General features: G+C 56.3%; 3 protein-coding genes across 7 annotated transcripts in view; all 3 read left to right on the forward strand.

Moving 5' to 3' along the window:
• The window catches only part of EDA (ectodysplasin A), a 60,631-nt gene extending 56,209 nt beyond the window's left edge, over window positions 1-4,422 (forward strand). The window contains exons 7-8 of one of the 2 annotated variants that reach the window (XM_033072550.1): window positions 1,676-1,806; window positions 3,151-4,422. In XM_033072550.1, the coding sequence (XP_032928441.1) occupies window positions 1,676-1,806; window positions 3,151-3,402 (383 nt within the window). In that variant the 3' untranslated portion in view covers window positions 3,403-4,422. The remainder of the gene's footprint in view (window positions 1-1,675; window positions 1,807-3,150) is intronic. The other variant, XM_033072551.1, reaches the window with a different exon arrangement.
• Window positions 4,423-7,420: 2,998 nt separating this feature from the next.
• LOC117003115 (transforming growth factor beta activator LRRC32-like) lies at window positions 7,421-14,483 on the forward strand. 3 transcript variants are annotated; one of them, XM_033072777.1, is made up of 4 exons: window positions 7,421-8,115; window positions 8,645-10,601; window positions 13,705-13,889; window positions 14,406-14,483. In XM_033072777.1, the coding sequence occupies exons 1-2, from the start codon at window positions 8,011-8,013 to the stop codon at window positions 10,580-10,582; spliced, it is 2,043 nt and encodes a 680-aa protein (XP_032928668.1). In that variant the 5' UTR covers window positions 7,421-8,010; the 3' UTR covers window positions 10,583-10,601; window positions 13,705-13,889; window positions 14,406-14,483. The 3 variants fall into 3 exon arrangements, with proteins under 3 accessions (XP_032928668.1, XP_032928665.1, XP_032928666.1); XM_033072774.1 differs by having other exon boundaries at window positions 8,039-10,601; XM_033072775.1 differs by lacking the exon at window positions 14,406-14,483 and having other exon boundaries at window positions 8,039-10,601; window positions 13,705-14,378.
• A 153-nt stretch (window positions 14,484-14,636) lies between these two features.
• Window positions 14,637-21,029, forward strand: LOC117003116 (protein Wnt-11b-2-like). 2 transcript variants are annotated; one of them, XM_033072779.1, is made up of 5 exons: window positions 14,637-14,697; window positions 17,443-17,663; window positions 18,011-18,288; window positions 19,000-19,292; window positions 19,958-21,029. In XM_033072779.1, the coding sequence occupies exons 1-5, from the start codon at window positions 14,669-14,671 to the stop codon at window positions 20,130-20,132; spliced, it is 996 nt and encodes a 331-aa protein (XP_032928670.1). In that variant the 5' UTR covers window positions 14,637-14,668; the 3' UTR covers window positions 20,133-21,029. The 2 variants fall into 2 exon arrangements, with proteins under 2 accessions (XP_032928670.1, XP_032928669.1); XM_033072778.1 differs by lacking the exon at window positions 14,637-14,697 and adding an exon at window positions 17,284-17,354.
• The last annotated feature ends 550 nt before the right edge of the window (window positions 21,030-21,579 follow it).

Here is a 21,579-nt window from a genome sequence, read left to right on the forward strand (position 1 = left end):
GCAGGAAGGGGCTGCAGGATCCCTGGCCAGGAATTCCTGCCTCACACGTGGGATGGGGAGGGCTGGCCACTGCTCCTGTGGGAAGGCAGCTTTCCCTCTCAGCAGTGAGCAGTGGCAGCTGGAATTTCTCAGGACAGGGATTTGTGCTTGCAGCTCCCCGAAATTAAAAGGAAACCGCCCGTTCCCAGCAACAGTGTGAGGGAGAAGTTGCTGTTTGCTTACATTCACAAAGCAATTATCCCTTCATTGCTGGGGATGCTGAGGGTTTTCAAGGGGAACACTGCTCTCTAGGAGTGGGAATGCCCTGTGAGTGTCCCTCCCTGCTGCTGGGGAACAATCCAGAGCTGGGAGCCAGGAATGCTGTCCAGCTGCCAGCCTGGCGAGCTCCAACTGGGAACAGGGAGAGGAGAGGCAGATGGAGACTGGGAGGAAAAGAGGGGATTTGATAAACTGAGGCACCTACAGAGATTGGCTCGTTTGGGGCTCATAGCAAAGTGTGTTCCTAGGTTATCCCAGCAATCCCAGTGCCAAAGGACTGGGTGGTGGATCCATAAATCCCTGGCAGTGTTGAGGGACCCCTGTTAGGGGTTACTGTGTTGTGATATGATGCAATTTCCTAATTTGTTGTTATTCTGGCTCTTAAAAACCTTAGGAGTTGTAAAGGCAAAGGTTTTGTTGAAATGATCCCAGTTAGAAAGTCAGGAATGATGAAGTCAAGGAACACCAGAATTAAAATCAATCGTGTGACCCAAAGCTGGCCTCCCTTTGCCTGGGGAAGAGAAAGCTCCAAGAATCCCCTTCCAGTGCCTAAAGGGACTCCAAGAGAGCTGGAGAGGGATTTTGGACAAGGGCCTGGAGTGACAGGACAAGAGGAAATGGCTTTAAGCTGAAAGAGGATAGATTTAGATGGGAGATTGGGAAGAAATTCTTCTCTGTGATGGTGGGGAGGTCCTGGCACAGGGTGCCCAGAGCAGCTGTGGCTGCCCCTGGATCTCTGGAAGTGTCCAAGGCCAGGTTGGATGGAGCTTGGAGCAACCTGGGGTGGGGGAAGGTGTCCCTGCCCGTAGCAGGGGGTGGAATTGGATGAGTTTTAAGGTCCCTTCCCATCCAAACCACTCCATGATGGTTCCATGATGGACACAACAGGGAATAGAGATCAAACACAAGAGGGAATAGGGATCAGACACAACAGGGAATAGGGATCAAACACAACAGGGAATAGGGATCAGACACAATAAGGAATAGGGATCGGACACAAAAGGGAATAGAGATCAAACACAAGAGGGAATAGGGATCAGACACAATAGGGAATAGGGATCGGACACAATAGGGAATTGGGATCAGACACAACAGGGAATAGGGATCAGACACAATAGGGAATAGGGATCAGACACAATAGGGAATAGGGATCAAACAAGCTCAGCTGCAGGGTCAGGAGGAGGCAGATCCGTGTCCAGCCCTGGGATGAGCAGAGCACAGCAGGGTTTTGAGGTTGAGAACACAGAGGGATGGAGGGACAGGCAACCCCACAAGCCAGGGTGTGCTCAGAGCTAGAGAGGGATCCTGGGATTCCCCTCGGAATTCCTGCTCTCTGGGGTGCTGTGACTGTGTTTGTGTTGCTCCTGCGCTTTTCCTCCTGACGGGTACTGAGTGACCGCCGTTTTCTCATACTGAGATCTTTCAGGTGGAGTCCTCAATGACTGGTCTCGCATCACTCTGAACCCCAAGGTGTTTAAGCTGCATGCCCGCAGTGGGGAGCTGGAGGTACTGGTGGACGGCACATACTTCATCTATAGTCAGGTAGAAGTGAGTACGGTCCTAGGCTAACTCCTCCTATTCTTGTGTTCCGGTGGAAGCCTTGCATGAACCACGAGAGGGCTCCAGACAACAACCAAAATGCCAACAGCTTGTGTGGAGTTGTAACTGCTTCGGCTCAGGATGGGTGTGGGGAGGAGTGTCACACCCCTGTCACCGCCAGGACACCGCCTGCCAGGGATTAGTCACCGAGAGCACACCCCACACCCTCCAGGCCCGGGGTAATCCCTCCAGCTATCCACATGGTCATTCCCTGAGCCTTCCAAACCTCCCTGCAGGCAGGGGGCTGAGCTCAGTGCTTTAAAGGATCCAAACATTGGTCATTTGTGGTTATTTTGGAGCTGTGTCACTCTGGCAGCCCAGATTCCAGCCCAGGTGACTCCGTTTGCCTCCCCCTGCTCCCTGTAGCTCTGGGATGAAGTGAGCCACGGATTTCAGGTGCTCTTCTATGGAATTGGTGACACATGTCCAGTTTGGATAGGGACAGAAAATATAACTCCACGTAGGCCACAGTGTAATTATTTCCCAGGTGCTCGATGCTGATTGCTGGCCACAACGTTGGGCCACTGAAGCCTCATCGTTTGTGGTCCATCAAGAAAAAAAAAAAAAGGGATTCAGTGTTCAGGCAGCTCCAAAAGGGCTGGATTTCCTTTCTCAGGAAGAAGCAGCTCCCTGAGACTGACTTCTCCTTGGACAGGTCTTCCTCCTGCAGTTCTTTGGAACCAGAGAGTGGGAGAGGGTTAAATGAGGATGAGTAGAGTCACAGGGCCTTGGAAATGAGGGAGTTCAATCAGTAGAAACACTGTGAGGTGATTTCCTTCCAAGCTGTGGAGGCTGGGAGAGCCTTTTCCCTGTAGTAGCTCGTGCCTGTGCAAGCACCCAGTCCAGTTTCCCAGGAGGCAGCTCCCAGTCCACCTTAGGGCAGTTCTGATGTCACCACTAAAGGAGGCTCCTGGCACCAGGAAGCAGGACTGGCCAGGTAAGTGCAAGAGGCCTTCAGTGGAGTGTGTGTGTGTCTGTGTGTGGGATGAGAAGCTGTTGTAGCACACAGGGGGCCCTGCATGGCTCTGTGCAGCTGTGTCACTTCCCTGGAATAAGCAGGATGGTAGCTCAGCCTTAGGCACGTGGATTCAGGGGGTTTTGCATGCTTGGGTCAGTCTGAAGAGGAATAAAAGAGGTTCCTGGTTGGTTTGGGGCTCTCCCTGCCTCGCACAAGCCACCTGTGAGTGCAGGTATTGGGGCCAGGAGGGGCTGCACACACCCCCAGGACGCTGCACTTGCTCCCCACACCCCAACCCCATCCCTGACACCTTCCTTCTCCCTGTTTCACATCAGGTCTACTACATCAACTTCACTGATTTTGCCAGCTACGAGGTGGTGGTGGACGAGAAGCCCTTTCTGCAATGCACTCGGAGCATCGAGACCGGCAAGACCAACTTCAACACCTGCTACACGGCCGGGGTGTGCCTGCTCAAGGCCAGGCAGAAGATTGCTGTGAAGATGGTCCACGCTGACATCTCCATCAACATGAGCAAGCACACGACTTTCTTTGGGGCCATCCGCCTGGGAGATGCACCCGCATCCTAGAGAGGAACTTGGCGTGGCCAAGGACACCCACGGAACTGCACAGTGCTGCTGTTCATAAAGCGTATCAGTATTTCAGGGGTTCTGTAATCCGGCCATAAAGGAAACTGATCCAGAGCTATTTATTCCTATATGTGAATGCAGGAAGCACAATTGTCCTCTGTGACTCGCGGGGAGACTCGGATCAAACCAAAAAAGCTGGTGGGGAGAGCGTTGTGAGGAGGGAAAGGCTGTTGGGTGTGCCTTGTCTCAGTATTTCAAATATTACTGCACTGATACTCTGCTCTGTGACCTTCACACGAGGCTTGGTGGGAGAGCTGGGGGCTCTGCTCGGATGTTGCACTGGCAAGAGCATCCCAGGAGGGAGCGGGAGGACACGGACTCCTGTCCCAAAATCCCAGCCAGGCTCCTGCTTGTGCACGCTAACCACAGCCAGGAGGGGGGTTCTGGCTCCCTGCCTTCCCAGGGGGAGCTGGAAGGGCTGGGGGGCGAGGGGAGGTGGGTGAGACAGGGTCAGTGGTGTTTACATTCATCCTCAGGAGGAGGAGGAGGAGGAGGAGGAAAAGTGCCTCGACCTAGAGCTTGGAAGCAAAAGCAGGAAGTGCGAGAGGAAGAGGAATAACTAGAGCAGGCTTAGCAGATAGGAAACTGCCTCCACATTCCAGAAAGCACCAAATCCCAAAGAAAACGCCGATTCCCGGGTCCAGGCCTCTGCTCCTTGCAGCTCCTGCCCTTACCCCAGAGGTAACCTTGCCCCAGCGGGGGCTGCCTTCAAGTACTGCTGCTGTTACAGCAAGTTGAGTTGGGTTGGGGGTATTTTGGTTTTGGTTTTTTTGTTGTTTTGGTTTTTTTTGTTGGTTTATTTTTTTTTTGGGGGGGGGTGTTTTGTTCTTTTTAATTAATATTTTGCAAACCAGAACACATTTCTACAGGCTTCACCGAGCCACGTAGAGCAGCCACAAGTACTTGTGACAACACTCGGAGGAAGTTTGTTATGTTTAAGAATAAAATATTCAAACAGGATTTTTTTTTTCTGTTTTAATAGCAACTGTCCTGCTTTTAGATGTGGTTTCTAGCCTTCCTCCCCCCACCCCTTTCCTTTTGGCATCCTCCTACCTAAAATAAGTGGTGATGGAGACTTTAGCAAAGGAAAAAAAATGGGATTTTAAAATCCAGTCCAGCATGAAGTCACCACTTTTTCTTTTCTCTGAGCCCTGCTGAGTCTAGTCATAACTCGATTTCTGGTGACTAATAGAGGAGCTGGGACACTATTGTTTCTTTTGGCTTCTTGAGCAACTCTGTCCCGTTACCTCCCCTCAGCTGGGGAGACCTAAAGCCATAAGATGCTCTGGAGCTGAGGCAGAGGCACAAATTGCTCTGTTGTCTCAGCCCTTGGCTCACACTTGCTCAGCTTGGTTGGGGTTTTGTTTCCCTGTGTTTCTTTCCAGAGCCTGTTTGTGCTTTCAAGAGGGGAGTGAAGTTGCAGCCTGTGTAGAAATGGGGGAAATCCCAAAGTGACACCTTCAACCTGGAGCAGGGAAGGTTTTTGGGACCTCAGGGCCTAAAAGGGGCTGCAGGAGAGCTGGAGAGGGAGTGGGGACAAGGGCTGGAGTGACAGGACAAGGGGAAATGGCTCCCCACTGCCAGAGGGTGGGGTGAGATGGGATACTGGGAAGGAATCCTTCCCTGTGATGGTGGTGAGTCCCTGGAGAAGCTGTGGCTGCCCCTGGATCCCTGGAAATGTCCAAGGCCAGGTTGGATGGGGCTTGGAGCACCCTGGACAAGCAGAAGGTGTCCCTGCCTGTGGCAGGGGGTGGAACTGTTTGATCCATAGGATCCCTCCCAAAACCCACTCTGTGCTTCCACCATCGTGGTGCTGGCTCCGTGCAGAGGTGGCTCATGGTCACCTGCAGGGTGTGGGAGTGGCGTGTCCCAGCTCTGTGCTGTGGCCACAGAGGGCCCTGCCCTGCCTGGAGCGTTGCTGGCTCCATCCCTAGCGAGTGATGTCCCTTGCCAAGTGTTGCAGTTATTGGGAGACAAAAATTCCTCGGGGCAGCGGCGTTGGCCGCAGCCTCGCTATTCACAGGAGCCGTGCACTTCGGGAAACAACTGCGTGACAAATGGGCTGCTCTGGCTTTTTAGTGGCTTCTCCTCCCTTCAGCCTCGACATGTGGGACGGGCAAGAGCCTTGGGGGCTCTTCACTGGGCTTTGTGGTTTTCTTTCCTTTCAAACGGATTAAGAGGGACATGTTGCTGTGACAAGAATGAAGCGGGACAACTGCGTGCAGCGAGAACATGAAGCAAATCGTTAACAGGATTGCTTTAGAACAGCCTGAGCAGCAAGGCTGGGGGCAGCCATAAATAACAGGGGGTTGGGAGAGCTGGGGATGGAGTTTGCATTCCTTGTCCCCCACTGGGAGGATCTGGGATGTGCTCCATGGCTGTGGGCAGGGGGTGGCAGAGGGAGAATCCCTTTGCTCTGTAAAAGGCTGGAGTGTTGCTGTCCCCTCTGGTGTTGGAGGAGAGCAGGAGAGAGCAATTCCTGCGTGGAAGTTCTTCCTGGTGCGTGCTTGGGATGCAGGAGGAGGGCAGGAGGGAGCAGTTCCTTCAAGAAATGTGTTTTTCTGGTGCTCACACTAACCAAAGTGTGAGTTGGAGACGTGGAATTGGAGCTGGCTGCAGGTGGCCTGGGCAGATGCAGCTTTTTCCTGCTCTTGGTGTTCCTGGTGGGATGTCCCACCCCAGCCACTCCAGCAGCTCCCGTGGAAGGTGTGTATGGCCACAGCAGTGTTGGCTTTGTGAGGGGCCAGCTCCATCCTTCAGGGGTGGGAGAGGCACCATCCCCTCGTTGGGACCAGAGCTGCTTGGGAGTCTCCTTCCCAGTGCCCTGGGAATGAAGGAAAGAAGGGCAGATCCCATGGATTTGGATAACCAGGTGCTCCCAAACACCCAGGCTGGAGCCCATCACCCACTGGGCAGGAGGTTCTGTCCCTGCTTGCTCCACACCTCAGCCCTGCTGCTCGTTTGGGGACTTCTCCCACAGGGAATCTGCCCCACAGATCCTGCTGGAGCCAGCCTGGAGGGCAGAAGAAGCACAGGATGGCTGGTGTCAGAGCAGATCTCTCCCTGTTCAGGCTGTGTGGTTCACTCTGCCTTCATCACGATCCAAGAAAAGCCTCTCAGTGTTTGCTGGGTCTGATCCACACCCGGTGCTCCTGCAAAGGGAGTTCACAGCCTTGGGATGCAAATGCCCAGGGATTCTCTGCAGAAGTCCCTGATCCAAATCAGGGACTTTTCAGCTGCTGGCAGAGGCTGTGTCACCATGCAGACCCATGCCCAGCAGTTGGGGTGCAGGGCTGGACATGCCTGGGGCTGCTTCTGCTTTTGGGAGGGCCATGGGGTCATCCAGAGGTCGGTGTTTCCCTGGCAGGAGCTCACATCTGCACAGATGTGCTGTGTGCTCACAGCTGCCTCCAGCCCTGCATCAGCCCAGAATGCTGTCCCTGGCCTGTCACTGCTGTCCTGCTGCCCTGGATGCTGGGGACACTCAAGGCTGAGTCACATCCTGAGGTGACAAAGTGTCCCCCACCATGCCAGCCATCAGAGGGTGAGGGGTAACTCAGATGTTTAACTGTATATCTATATATAAATAATCTCTATTTATTTATTTATATGTATTTTATGTCTATATATTGTTTTTTTCCTGCCAGGATTAGAGCATGAGCTCCGTAGCTGACATTTCACATCCTTGGATAACCCCCTCAGCATCCTGAGTTGCTCTTTCAGATGGAATTGGCCACACCGAGCCAAATTGTGCATTTTGGAGAGTGCCCCGTGAAGCAGGAGGGGCTTGTCCCCAAGGAGTGTGTCAGCACTAGGTGGCACAAGGACACGGAGATGCCACCACAAAAAACAAAAAGTCGCTGTGGTGGGGACAGCTCCGGGTGCACAGATCCCACCTGCAGCTGCCGCAAGGATAATTCCCTGCTGTTCCTGCCCCGGCCGAGGAGGGGACACGGCTGTGACAGCGAGGAGCGCGCTGGGGAGGGACAGGAGGAGGAGGAGGAGAAGGAGGAGGGAGAGGATGATTCCAGCTCTGCACATCCCCCTGGGAAGGGAAGCTGTTGTTTCCCGAGAGGGGCAGAGTCCCCCCGGCTGGCTGTGCTGGGATGGGGAGGGAATGTCACTGCCTGGGTGTGACAGTCGGGTGATCCCGCAGCCAGGAGCTGTCCCTGGCTCAGGACGGCTGCAGAGCCCTGGGAGCTGGCACATCCTGCCCCTGGCACGGCGAAACTCCCCCAAACCCTCTCAGCTTTCCTTTGTGCCACCTCTGCCTCCTGCGTTTGATGTCACAGCGGGTCCAGCCGGTCACCTGAGCCCCCTCCTCCCCATCCTCCCGTTTCTCTTTCCCTTCCCTGTGGCTTTGTGCCGTTTTTCCCCCTCTGCGAGCTGATGTCTTTCTTTTCCCACTTCCGTAGCTACGAACACCCACATGCCTTATCTCCTTCCCCCATCCCATCCTGAAGCCTATTTATACAGAGCCTGGCTCCTGCCCAGCCTGCCAGCGACGCCGCAGGAGCGGGACGGGGCTGGCAGTGCCCGCAGCCCAACATGCTCTGGGCTGCTCGGGGATGTTTCCTGCTCTGGCTGCTCCCGTCCATCCTCAGAGCCCGGGCTAGCCCGGAGACGAGGCCCAGCTCCCCTCTGTGCCAGCAGGTAAGGCTGTTTTCCATGGAGCACCTGGGCTGGGATGGCTCCAGCAGCGTGGATGGGGCTGCCAGCATCCCTCTGGGTCTCCTCCCCATGGTTCTCACCTCCCTCCAGCCTCCGTCTCTTTAACTTTCCCAGCTTTTCCTGTGTTTTCCTGCCTTGGAGCTGGTCTCCTGTGAGGTGGTCCCTGGTGTCCAGCTGCTGCCACGTCCCTGCCATGCCTGAGGTGCTCAGAGGTTGGAGTGCAGGGATTCCAGTGAGGCAGTTGGAAACCTGGATGGGAAACAGCAAGTTTCTGTCACTCCAGAAAGAAATCAGCTGCTCCCCATCCAGGCTCCCAACTCCAGAGGAATCCAGAGCGAGAAAGGTGGATCCTACACAGAGCCCTTCCTCTGCCTAAACAGGGATGCTCTGGGCTTGGGAAGGAGGAGCAGGGCTCATTCCCACTTCTAATGCCCACGTTGGACAGCAGCTGCCTTGCCTGGAGCTGTGGTTTGTAGCCCCTCTCATTCACACCTCTGCTGTCTCTCCACAGAGCCCCACGAAGGTGTCTTGTAAAGGAGTTGGCCTGCGGAAATTTCCCAAGGAGCTTGGCCAAGGAATTAAGTACCTTGAACTCTCCAACAACTTCATCCAAAACCTGTCAGGCAGCAACATGCCAGGATTTGGGCAGCTGGAGTACCTGGATGTGTGCTTCAACCAGCTGGAAACCGTGTCAGCCACCGCCCTGGCTCAGCTGCCTCGGCTGCGCTCGCTCCTTTTGGCATCGAACCACCTGGACCGGAATTACTTGGCTAACGGGGAAGCTTTCCATCTGCTCAGGAATATAGAGGTCCTGGACCTGTCTGTGAATAACCTGGAGAGCCACATGGCCAGCTGGTACATCAGCAACCTCACCAGCCTGAGGGTGCTGGATCTCTCTGGGAACATGATGACCAAGCTGCTGGCAGGGACCTTCCGGAACTCACCGCGGCTGCGCCAGCTCGACCTCAGCCACAACTACATCATGGAAATCCAGGAGGGAGCTTTTGAGCCTCTGGAAGAGCTGGAAGTGCTGAATTTGGCTCTGAATTCCCTCCACTGTATCTCTGGCTTCAGCCTCACGCAGCTGCAAGTTCTAAACCTCAGCCACAATGCCCTGGAGCTCTTCTCCTCCAAGGAGGGAGCGGAGCCCTACCTGCTCCGAGTGCTCGACTTGAGCCATAACAGACTCCTCTCTTTTCCAGAGCTCCCCAGAGCCCATGAGCTCACACACTTAAACCTCTCCAATAACCTCATTGCTTCCCTGCTCCCAGGCTCACCCCATCCCAGGGAGTTTGTCCTGCTTTACAAGGAGATGCAGAGGTTCAACAGCACCGTGCGTCCCATGGCCGCTCTGACACGCGTGGCTGACCTGGATCTCAGCAATAACCACCTGGAGCTGTTCCCATTTTCCTTCTTCCACAGCCTGGGCTCCCTGCACAGGCTCAGCCTGGCAGGGAATTGTCTCCAGGACGTGGCCAGGGAGTCTGTCTCCAATGGCACGGAACTGTCCGTGCGCTCGCTGGACCTCCACAGCAACGCCCTCCGTGTGCTGCCGCGCTGGTTCTTCGATTCCCTGCCTCACCTGGAATCCATGGATCTGGGCTCCAACAGCCTCCAGCCTTGTGAGGGCCAGGGGAGTGACCAGGGAAAGGATTTGGGAAGGGATTCTCACACATCAACCCCTGGAGACACCTGCACCCCCTTCTACAACGTGCCTCGCTTGAAGCACCTGAGCCTGTCCAAGAACAGCATCTCCAGGCTGCAGCCCCACGCCTTCAGCCAGACCCCGCTGCTCTCCCTGGACCTGTCGGGGAACAGGAACCTGTCCATGGCCACAGGAGCTCTGGGGGGGTTGGAGCTGTCCCTGCAGGAGCTCTCTCTGAGGGACAACCAGATGGACGAGGGGCAGGCAGCGCTGCCCTGCCTGGGCAGGCTGCGGGTGCTGGACCTGGCGGGCAACGCGCTGAGCCTGCTGCCCGCGGGGCTGTCCTGCTCCCCGCTGGAGAGCCTGGACATTCGGAATAACAGCCTGCAGAGCCTGGCAACAGCCAGGAGCTGGTCCCACAGCCTGAGGGCTGTGGCTGTGGCTGGGAACCCCTGGAGCTGCTGCTCGCTGGGCTGGCTGGACACGCTGCGTGTGGCCGGCGTGGCCGTGCCCGACCTGCACCAAGCCCGCTGTGTGTTCCAGGAGCACGGACGGAATATCTCAGCCAGGATCACTGGCACTCCCAGCTGGATCTGTCCCCAGCCCAAGGGCACTACTTCCTTAGTTCTGCTGGTGGTCCTGATTGTCTTTTCCGTCTGTGTCTGGGCTTTCTGCCTCCTGAGGAGAGGGAAGGCTCCGGGATGTGCGAGACTCGGGAGCAACAGGGTGGGAATGTCCCAGCCCCACCCCAGAGGAGAGGGGCCAGCTGAGGAGAGGCCACCTGACAGCATCACCAAAGTGTAGCCCAGACCTGCAGCCATCGGTCAGAACTCTAATAATTATTATTAATAATATTAATATAATAATATTATTGTGGTTTAGATCTCACTGGTACCTGTGTGGTTTGTGAACCCAGTGACAGGAGCATGGTGGGTGCTGGGCTCTGAGCCACCTCCTCTTCTCCAAAAGGGACATTCTCCCATCCTCTCTGATCCCTGCCAGAAGTTAAACATGGAATTTGGGGTGTCATCACACATTCCCATCACTCAGCACAGGAAACCAAGCCCTGAGCTGGCTGTGTTGAGCACCCCCCTTCCTCCACATCACGACGGGAATTGTCTCCATTTGGGTACCTGGGTGTTTCCCAGCTTGCCCAGCAGCCCCTTTAAAAAAGGTTTAACAGCTCTGCTAAGGCCCTGCTGCTGCTCCTGAAGCGTTCCCTAATCCAGGAAGAAGCAGGAGGGGTTGGGAATGGTGCTTGGTGGTGGCTCACAGTGCCAGGGGGAGGAGGGGGTTTCTGTGGGACCCTGCCCACCCCTCTGCTGCCTTCCCTTGCTGCAGATGCTGGGGGGAATTCTGTCCTGTCCTCACCCACTGGGGTAGTGGGAATGGGAGAAGTGGGGTCTGTGCTGTCCCTGGCTGGCACAAGATGTCCCACATTGTCCCACACTCAGTGCCAGGCCCTCGAGGTGACAGTGGCAGAGACAGCTGTGCCAGCACGAGGTAAGTGCTGCCCAAATCATGGTCCTGGATGGATTTGGCACCCTCTGAGCACCCCCCAAAGTCAGGGATGATCCAGGAGCTCAGATCCCAGCTTGGGAAGGCAGCTGGAGGAGGTGTTGAGTGGGATTGTCACTGTGTGATGTGTCCATCTCTCCCTTGAGTGACCTGCCCAGCTCCCCGGGGCAGAGTGGGAGCACCTGAAGGGCTGGGCCAGCTCCAGGAAATATGAAACTGAAACTGCAGTGAAACCTTTAACGTTTCACATCCATTTGGTTCCACCTTGGAAGTCCCCAGCAGGGCCCAGTCACCTCCACACACCTGGTGGGTTGGAGCTGTAGGAACAAAAGGGCTTGGAAGTTCCTTAAAATTCCAATTGCTTCATTTTCTTCCTTCTTTTTTTTTTCCCTTTCAAGCTTATGGTTTTACTGGGAAGCAAGAAGGGCATTTTTGGTGTAAAATATATCAGGGCTTCAGTTTCCTGTCCTTTGCTGGGTGTGCAGCAGGACCTCCAGTGACTTTGGTGGCCCCCACATTTCCACCCCTGCCTCAGTTTTCCAAAAGTCTCTGTGCCACAGCCACCACAGTCCTGTCCTCTCCCATCCCAGTGATTCCCAGCTCCCAGCTGATATCCCTGGAGAGCCACAGCCAGCTGGGCTCTGGGCATGGAGCGTCCCAGGAGCTGCTGTGCCCACCTGGGGCTTGTCCCCAGCACTGTCCCCTGTCCTGGGGTGACACCTGAGCTCCCTGGGGCAGGCACCTGCATTCCCAGCGTCCACAGGTGAGTTCAGACTGTCCCTGGGACAGGGATTTGCTGTCCCAGTGCCCACAGGTGAGTTCAGACTGTCCCTGGGACAGGGATTTGCTTTCCCAGTGCCCACAGGTGAGTTCAGACTCCTCTGGGACAGGGATTTGCTTTCCCAGTGCCCACTGGTGAGTTCAGACTGTCCCTGGGACAGGGATTTGCTTTCCCAGTGCCCACCAAGTGCAGGGACAGCAGCTGGGTGAGCTCAGCACATCCCCGATGCCATGCCCAGCACTCTGTGACATTGCAGGGACACTTCAGAGCCCAAAGTGCCTTCACTGGGTGTCTCTGGTGCATTTTTGTGTCCTCTGCTCCTCGTTTAACCCTTCCCAGGCTGTGCTTCCCCCTGGTGTCACCAGATGTCCTGGCTTTGTGCTGCCACCAGCATCCTCCTGGAGCCGGGAGCTGGGGACGGGCGGGGACACTGGGGACGGGCGGGGACACCACGGACCGCCGGCTGCTCAGGGACACCATGTGCTGCCGGCACTCGGTGCCAGGCGCTGCCTCGGGCATCCTGAGTGTCCCCAGCCCTGTTTATCCAGTGTCGTGTCCCCGCCGAGCAGCAGCTGCCGGGGTTGACCCCTTCAGGGCAGTGGCGCTTGGGGACAGCGGCTGCTGAGGCTGAGGTTTCTCTGGGGATTGAAGCATCTGCTGGAAAATGCTCTAAAAATGCGGGGGGAGAAGCCTGGGGCTGGTTTTACCCCGCAGAAAAATAACTGGGCTCGATCTCAGAGGATTTTTCCAACCATAAGGATTCTGTAAAGCCCAGGGGGAGAGGGAGAGCTGCCCAGGCTGAGGAGAGGCTGTGAAGGTGTGGAAAATGAGCCAGGGCAGTGGTGTTGGGTTATCACCATTATTGATGTCTGTGTGCTTTCCCACCTCAAAGAAAAATGGGATTCCAGGTTGTGGTCTCATGGATTTGCCAAGGATTGAATCCAAGGAAAATGTCCCCTTCTCCCTGCCCCAGGAACAGCTTGGCCAGGAGCAGGACATGGGCTGAGGCTGTGCTGGCCCAGGGGACAATGAGGTGGCACCAAACCACGTTTGTGTCCCCAGAACCAGCACGAGGCCAAGAGAAATCCGGGGTCTGTCCTGAGTTCTGCAATGCTCCTCATCCGGAGCTTCCCGTGCTTTAGGGGAAATGGTTTCCCTATCCCAGGCGTGTCTTGGCATCTCCAGCGTTTTCATGATCCAAAAGGAGGGCAAAAAGATCTGTAGAATATTAAATTTTGAACAAATAAAGTGGTGATGCCAAAAATGTTGCATTTTCATGTCAGGCTGGAAGGCGGCAGGAGTGTAAATTTTGGTCTGACAAAAAAAGCAGCAGTGATTAAAATGTTGTGACCATTGACAAATTTTCTAGAGAAGTGGTTGAGAAATCCAGCAAAACTCATTCTTTCCAGTGGAAAGCCTTCACATTTCCCTGGACCTGCATTTTCAAAGAAGAATAGATTTTTATCAAAAATTTCCACCGAGCTGTTTCACTAACCCAGGCGGAAATTACCTTCCCTCGGCTCGCTTCAATTACAGCAGTTTTTCTTTTCCCCTTTTTCTTCTTTTTTTTTTTTCCCTTTTCCCTCTTTTTTTAAATTTTTTTTAAATTTTTTTTTTCATGATCCAGAGCTTCATCTGCTGCAGGAGCTGAAGGATATCCTGGAAGGGCCTGGCAGATCTCTCTCCTCAGGTCACCCAGCTGGGCAGAGCAAGGAGAAGAGACCACTTCTCTTCTTGTGTATTCAGACAGAGCCTAAATTAACCTAAATCTCCCCGGTCCTGATAAGATAAGGAAGATAACGAGTGCTGAAGGTAAATCCCCTTCCAGAGGGCTGCTGGAGGTAAAATTTCTTTTATTTTCGCTGACATTGCAGCACCCATTCCTGCATCCTTTTGCTCTCATCCTCGTGTGGTGTTCTGGCTGCCTGGGATGTGCTCCTGCTGAATGCGGCTTGGGGATGGCACAAGAGGCTGGTGGCACCTCCAGGACACCGCCCTGTGTCCCTCCCATCCTGGGGCTGCTTCCCATTATCCCTCCCCGGGATCTGGGGCTGGCACAGCTCCCCTGGCAGCTCTGGCCAGCCCCGGGGGAGCCCGGGCGTGTCGTTCATGACACTTTTCCTGCTCTGCAGGGGCTCTGGCCGGGCTGGCACCTCCATCCCGAGGTGTGGCAGATGTGGAGCGTGCCCCTCGGGTCCCCGCTGCCATGCAGATGTTCTGCAGCTGGATGCTCCCTCCCAGCTGTGCCCGGGCTGCGTGCGTGGGGACACAGCAGCTCTGTCAGTGTCACCCCGGGTTGTGTCCTCACAGCAGATGCTGTCCCTGCAGGTTTGGGACGCTGTCACCCTGTCACCCCCAGGCTGTTTCCCTGAAGGAGAGCTGAGCTCCATGGCACAAGGGCTCCTGCCACCCACAGTGACCGCCCCGCTGTCCCCAGCCTCCAGGGACGCTCCCAGCAGCACAGGAGTCTCATCCCCAGCCCTTGGGCTGTGGCAAGAGCTGGGACGTCAGTGCCACATGACCACGTGCCACCACCCCCTGCGTCACTGTCACCTCAGTGTCACCGCACCGGCACAGCCTCACGCAAAGGGATGTGGCTGCTCGCCGGGTCGGGCGGTAGGTGAGGGTGGGGAGGGGAACCAAGGTCACCGGGGCTTGAGGGGACACTGATGGCAGGGGAACCCCTGGGGTGTGTCTGGAACTGCCACTGGGAGAGGGGACAGTGCCTGGGGACACCGTGTGCTCACACAGGTCACAAACCACTCACAGCTGTTTGCTTTGGCCCCCGAGTCCCAGGAGTGAGGGACACCAACCTTTGCCCCTCTGGGACAAATCTTTGCTGTTCCTCGTGCCAGGAGCTCTGAGCCAGCACCAGCTCTGCCCCTTCAGCCCCTCCTGGAGCTGTCCCCTCCCTGTGTCCCCAGGGTGGCCCAACCACCTTCCCCGATGTTCTCCCAGCTCCTTTGGTCTCTCCCCTGCCAGTGCAGCCCCAGCTGGGGAAGGGAAGCCTCTCCTGGGCTGGGAATCCCCTCCTGCCTCCCTCCTTCCCACAGAGGCAGCCCAGGCTGGAAGGGGAAGGAAGGGGAAGGAAGGGGTATTTTTAGCACTCACCCTCCGGTTGTTCCAAGGATCGAGCTAAAAAGAGGAATTGACGTTCAAAGAAGGGCTGGCTTTGCTTTAAAAGGAAGGGTTTGTGCTTTTCCTACTACTCAGGCGTTGCAAAACTTTCCTGTGAAAAGGGATTGGTAAAAATACCTCGGGTGGGAGGTGGCAGCCTGTGACATGGGTGCACAGTTCCCTGTGCTGGCCCTGTTCCCATTGCCCCGTCCCAGGGTGAACTTCCACCCCAAAGGAAGGGATGGGACTGAGCCCCCCTGTCCTGGTGCTGATCCCAGCTCCCATCACTGTGAAGGGAATTCCCTCCTGCCAGCCCATCCTGGAGCTGTTCCTCTCTGCATTCCTGCTCTCCAGCAGCTTTTCCTGACCATTCTCACAGCTTCAGAACCCTCTGGGAGCTCAGGTACCTTCCCAGCTGCCATCCAACCCCAGCGTGGTCCTGGCAACCCCCTGGAGATCCTCCAGGTCCCAAAACAAGACACCAACCACACCCTGAGGAGGAGTTCAGCTGGGAGTCACAAGGGACAGAATCCAAAACACCGGGTTTGGTGTTTAGAGAATACAGACTTGGGTTGTCCCTGTGTTCCTCCTCTTCTCTCTGCCCTTTAACCAATCCCCTTGGAAGTGCTTGGGATTTGGGAGTGACCTGGGACCCTTCCTCAAGGGCCACTGCTCCAGCACAATGAGCTTGGCATTTGCATCCCAAGGGAATCTTTTGGGAAGGACAATGACCAAAGCCCAGTGTTCCTGGTTTTAGTGATCCCAAGCCAAAGGAAGGTCACAAGGGGACAATAATCACCCATCCAGGCATGTCCTGTCAAGGTGAGAGGTCATGGGGGGGTGACAACCAGCCCCCAGTTCGGTTCTGTCAAGGAAAAGCACCTTCCATAAAGAGGGGAAGTAGCACAGCCAAGGAGAAAGTGAAAGCATGAAAAGTGGGTTTTAACCTGTGACCCTTTCCAAAACCTGGGGTCAGCTGGGCTTCTGTCAAATGTCACCTCCCACTGTGGGGAAATCCCAGCCTACCTGGTTCCTCACGGGCTCCAAGCAGCACTTTTGGTTTTGTGCTTGTAGGAGATCCTGAGAAATGCACCTTGTGACAGGCATGTGCCAGCCCTGGTGCCCTGCCACGGCACCTTGGGCAGCCCCTGCTGGCACTGCTGGGCTGGTGCCTGTGGCAGCTCAAGGATGTGCACTCCCCTGGGCCAAGGAAAACGTTCTTTTCAAGGTTTCTGTAAAGAAAATTTGAAAAATAGAAATTATGAGCCTGTGCTGACCCTAAAGGAGGGTGCAAACAGGACACTCTGTTTACAGGGGGCAAGGGGCACAGCTTCCAGCTGTGCCAGGGGAGGTTTAGTTGGATATTTGGGCAAATTTCTCATGGAAAGGGCAGTGGTGGGGTCACACCCCTGCAGTGATTTAAAATCCACGTGGATGTGGCACTTTGGGGACATGATCAGTGGTGGCCTTGGGGAACATCCTGCAGAGGCTCACCCCTCCACCCCCTCCCAGGTGCTATTCGGGGACGGTCACTGCTAATGACAGCTGGACCTCCCTCCAGCCCCTCCTTGTCCCTAACCCTGTGAATGGCACCGAAACCGCCTTTGTTCCCCTCCCCGGGGGGCAGGACCCGCCAGCACCGCTGCTATAAAGGGGTGGTGGGGCCGAGCGGCCCCAGCCCTGCTCCCAATCCCTGTCCCAGCTCTATCCCTGCTCCCAATCCCTGTCCCACCTCCATCCCAGCTCCCAATCCTTGTCCGAGCCCCATTCCAGTTCCCAGCCCCATCCCAGTCTCATCCCAGCTCCCAATCCCCATTCCAGTCCATATCCCAGCCCCATCCCAGCTCCCAGTTCTTGTCCCAGCTCCATCCCAGCTCCCAATCCTTGTCCCAGCTCTATCCCAGCTCCCAAACCCTGTCCCAGCTCTATCCCTGCTCCCAATCCCTGTCCCACCTCCATCCCAGCTCCCAATCCTCTTCCCAGCCCCATCCCGGTTCCCAGCCCCATTCCCAGCCCCATCCCAGCTCCCAATCCCCATCCCAGTCCATATCCCAGCCCTATCCCAGTTCCCAGTCCCCATCCCAGCCCCATGGGCCGCCCCGCCGCCGCTGCCACCGCACTGCTGTGCCAGCTGAGTCTCTCCGCAGCCATCCAGTGGCTGTGAGTAGGGATCTCTCCTTCCAGAACCCCTCTCGGCGGTCCCTCGGCTCTCTGTGGGCCCCGCAGTGACCCCCACCTCTCCCCACAGCGGGCTGGCGAGCAGCGGGGTGGCGTGGAACGAGAGCCAGCACTGCCGGCTGCTGGTGCCCGAGCAGCTGCAGCTGTGCCGCCGGCATCTGGAGCTGATGCCCAGCATCGTGCGGGCCGCTCGCAGGACTCAGCAGCTGTGCCAGCAGAGCTTTGCAGACATGAGGTGGAACTGCTCGTCCATCCAGAGTGCCCCCAGCTTCGGCCCCGAGCTGCTCACAGGTAAGGGATGCTCCTCCCGCCGAGTCGCTGCTCCTCCAGGAGCATCCCGAGCGTTCCAGGCTCGCTTCTGCATTGGATTTTTGGTTTGGAGTAAATATCCTGCCTTTTACGTGGTGTTAATGCTGTGTGAGTTCCGTCTGGGGGAGGTGGCAGACTGTACCTTCCATTTCAAACAGCTGCCCAAAGCTCCGAAAAAGCGGGGGAAGGGATGGGGACACAGGTTAAAACACAAGAGGCCTTGGGTTTATCCCGCTGCAAGACGAAACAAACTCCTTGCGCTGCGAGATGTGCGAGAGGAGAGCCTGGCTGGGCAGGGAGGAAGGAAAATATCCGTGTTTTCTCCGCAGGAACTCGGGAAGCCGCCTTCGTGCACGCCCTGGCAGCGGCAGCCGTGGCTCAGGGCATCGCCCGCTCCTGCTCCTCCGGAGAGCTCCCCGTGTGCTCCTGCGGCCCCGGCCCCTCCGAGCCCCCCGCGCCCGGCTCCCGATGGGGGGGATGCGGTGACAACCTGAGCCACGGGCTCCAGCTCGGAGCCGCCTTCACCGAGGGCTCCGCCAGAGCCGGCACCGGCGGCACGGCCGGGCTGCGCGCCGTGAACCGGCACAACGGAGCCGTGGGGCGGGCGGTGCGTGCGGGACCCCCGCTCTGCGGGTTGGGGTGGGGGTGTGGAGCCCAGCAGGGCTGCTGCGGTGTGGGATGGGGTGTGTGAGACCCCGGGGATTCTGCAGTGGGGCTGAACCCCCCCAGGGCTGATACAGTGGGTGTGAGCCCCTGGGGTAGGTGGGGAAGCATCGCTCAGAGCAGGGGAACAGGTCCCTAATTTAAGGCAGCAGATGCAGTCGGGTTTTTGGGATGTCCTGAACATCAGGAGGCCACAAAGTGGTTTAAAAGTGTGTTAGACATCCCTACACACACTGCTGCCCACACATCCCATACCCTTTCCACAACCAACACATCTGCCACTTCACACCAGTACTCCCAGTTATCTGATATTTCACACCAGTACTCCCAGTGCTTCTTTCCACCCTTCTGACTGGAAACAGAGCTCGTCCTGCCCCACTCCAGCTGGGCTCCCCAGCCCATCCTGTCTTTGTGCTTCAATTCACTCCTGTTCACCAGGTGAGGCCAGGGAAACCTCCAATCCCTCTGGAAGTTCCCCGGGATCAGGCTCTTATCAGAAGGGATTGAAGCAGGGCTGAGTCCCTGATTGCCCCATTATATTCTGCTCTGAGCTCTTTCATCCCTCGAAACTTCCCATGGATGCCCTTAGGAGTGAGTCCCTGGGGTGGTACCAGGAGAAAACAAACTCAGCAGTTTGTTTCCCTGTGCTCTGCAGGTGCTCAGTGACTCCCTGGATACCAGGTGTAAATGCCACGGGGTTTCAGGCTCCTGCTCAGTGAAGACCTGCTGGAAAGGGCTGCCAGACCTGGGTGAAATCGCCTCTGACCTCAAATCCAGGTACCTGGCAGCCCTCAAGGTGACCCATCGGCTCGTGGGGCCCAGGAAGCAGCTGATCCCCAAGGAAGGGGATGCCAGGCCAGTGACAGAGATGGATCTGGTTTATCTCATCAACTCTCCTGACTACTGCACCCCAAACCCCCAGCTGGGCTCTCTGGGGACTCAGGACAGGTAGGAAGAACTCAGCCTCTGCTGCCAGGAGTGCCTGTATCCCTGGGTTTGAGTGTTCCGGGAAGCTGATGTGGATGGGCTGGGCTGAGCTTGCAGATTCAGATCCCTGAATCCCTGTCTTGTGAGACCCCACCTGCACTGCTGCATCCAGGTCTGGGGCTCCCAGCACGAGAAAGGCTTGGACTTGTTCAACAAGTCCCTGTCTGGCCATGGAGATGCTCTGAGGGCTGGAACCTCTCTGCTCTGGAGCCAGGCTGGAGAGCTGGGGGTGCTCACCTGGAGAAGAGAAGGCTCCAGGGAGACCTCAGAGCCCCTTCCAGCGCCTAAAGGGGCTCCAGGAGAGCTGGAGAGGGACAAGGGATGAAGGAACAGGACAAGGGGGAATGGCTTCCCACAGCCAGGGTTGGATGGGATATTGGGAAGGAATTCTTCCCTGTGAGGGTGGGCAGGCCCTGGCACAGGTTTGCCAGAGAAGCTGTGGCTGCCCCTGGAAGTGTCCAAGGCCAGGTTGGATGGGGCTTGGAGCAACCTGGGCTCGTAGAAGGTGTCCCTGCCCATGGCAGGGGTGGCACAGGAAGATCTTTAAGATCCTTTCTAACCATTCCATGATTCCATGATCCTGCTGCCTGCTGCTCTGAGGTCCCCAGCCCCACATCTCTCCACAGGCCGTGCAACAGGAGCTCAGTGGGCAGTGGCAGCTGTGACCTGCTGTGCTGTGGCCGTGGCTACAACACCTACACGGAGGAGGTGCAGGAGCGCTGCCACTGCCGCTACCGCTGGTGCTGCTCCGTGGTGTGCAGGCGCTGCCAGCGCAGCCTGGAGAGACACGTCTGCAAATAAAGAGGAGAAACCATCCTGGCACCCACCAGGCATGGCTGGACACCAGGAGCCCATCCCAAGGGATGCCTCCAGCAAGAAAGAGGCTTGGTGTCTCACGGGAAGCCTCACACTGAGAGATTTTTGGGAAGTCTTCGGTCCCTTCCAACCCAGAGCTCGGGGCAGGACAAAGAGCTGCCCTCCTGCAGCTGGTCAGTGGCCAGCCCTTTGTGTCCAGCTGGGAAAAGCCATTGATCATTCCACAGGCCCTTTTCTCCAGGGGGAATGGGGACCCTGGGCTGCCATTGTCCCTTTGCAGGAGGATTCTGACAGCAGCCTGAAAGCCAGGAGTGATGGATGGAAGGGGGTAGAGTTATCCACTGGGAGAATGCTGCAGGGATGGAATGCTTCTGCTTTGGGTGAGGGGGTCATGGGCAGCTCCTCTGGGAACAGGATTCTGCTGTGGGCTCATCCAGGATGCTCCTCCTCAGGGGAAAACATTGCTCCAGGGTCTTTGGCAGCACCCCAGTGGAAAACATTTGCATGGAGATGGTGCTGCTCTCCTTGATGGCAGAGACACCAGGGACAGGAGATGTCCTGGGGGCTGCTAAAACTGGGCAGCCTGGCAAACCCACCCCTGATAGTGTTAACAACCAGCCATGGCATTGCTTCTATCTCCATGTTAGAGGTGGGAGCCCACTCAATGTGTTAAATTCTCATGGCTTGTCCTTCCTGCCCCTCCATCTGTTCCACTGAGGTCTTCAGCCCACTCCTTCCACCCTTCAGGACCAGCTGTGCTGGAATTCTGGCCTGGAGAGGGGACACAACTCCAGGGCCTTGGGGAAGCAAGAAATAACCTTGTGTTTCTGTACTTCCTGTAAGTGGGATTCTGGTGTGTGTAATTTTTAAATAAATGTTATAATTCCCTATGCCTTGTTTTCTAGGACAATCTTTTCCCATGTCCTTCCAAGCTGGTCCTGGAGAAATGGGCTGTAAGGAGAGCCTTGTGTCCATAAAGTCTCATGTCCATTCATACATCTGAGGACCAGCTCACTTTCAACTCTTTCTGCTTCACTGGGCCAGATTTGCCTTTAATTACAGATCCCTGCCTTTCTCAGCTCCTGTTTTATCCCCTGCTTCCTCAGGTCTCCAGCTGCCTGGGATTCAGGGCTGGTGCTGGGAACTGTGGCAGCCCAGGATTATTTTCTGATCCTTGGGAATGTGGGCTGGATGAGCCAAGGGTGTGAGAACAGAAAGGGTTTGGGAGCCAGGGATGGGGGCTCCCACATTTCCCTTAGCACAGAATCCGGCCAAGTGCTTGGATGGGATGAGATTCCTGCTGGTGCAGCCTTGGGAGAGAAAAATGAATCCAAACAGGTGCTGGAGAGACTCCACGACACCAGGAGAGCAGGTAAATGGGATGGAAATCCTCGGGTGGATTCCTGCCGCTCCCAGCACTGCCTGGAGGCTC

This window comes from Catharus ustulatus, chromosome 14 (assembly GCF_009819885.2).
Source record: "Catharus ustulatus isolate bCatUst1 chromosome 14, bCatUst1.pri.v2, whole genome shotgun sequence".
Lineage (NCBI taxonomy): Eukaryota > Metazoa > Chordata > Aves > Passeriformes > Turdidae > Catharus > Catharus ustulatus.

What these genes read in the sequence shown, in the direction of transcription:
- LOC117003115 (XM_033072774.1), top strand. Translation starts at nt 8,516, where the DNA reads ATGCTCTGGGCTTGGGAAGGAGGAGCAGGGCTCATTCCCACTTCTAAT.
- LOC117003116 (XM_033072778.1), top strand. Translation starts at nt 17,284, where the DNA reads ATGGGCCGCCCCGCCGCCGCTGCCACCGCACTGCTGTGCCAGCTGAGT. An exon ending in ACGGAGCCGTGGGGCGGGCG is followed by an intron (nt 18,289 to 18,999) that starts GTGCGTGCGGGA and finishes TGTGCTCTGCAG; the next exon opens with GTGCTCAGTGACTCCCTGGA. An exon ending in TCTCTGGGGACTCAGGACAG is followed by an intron (nt 19,293 to 19,957) that starts GTAGGAAGAACT and finishes ATCTCTCCACAG; the next exon opens with GCCGTGCAACAGGAGCTCAG.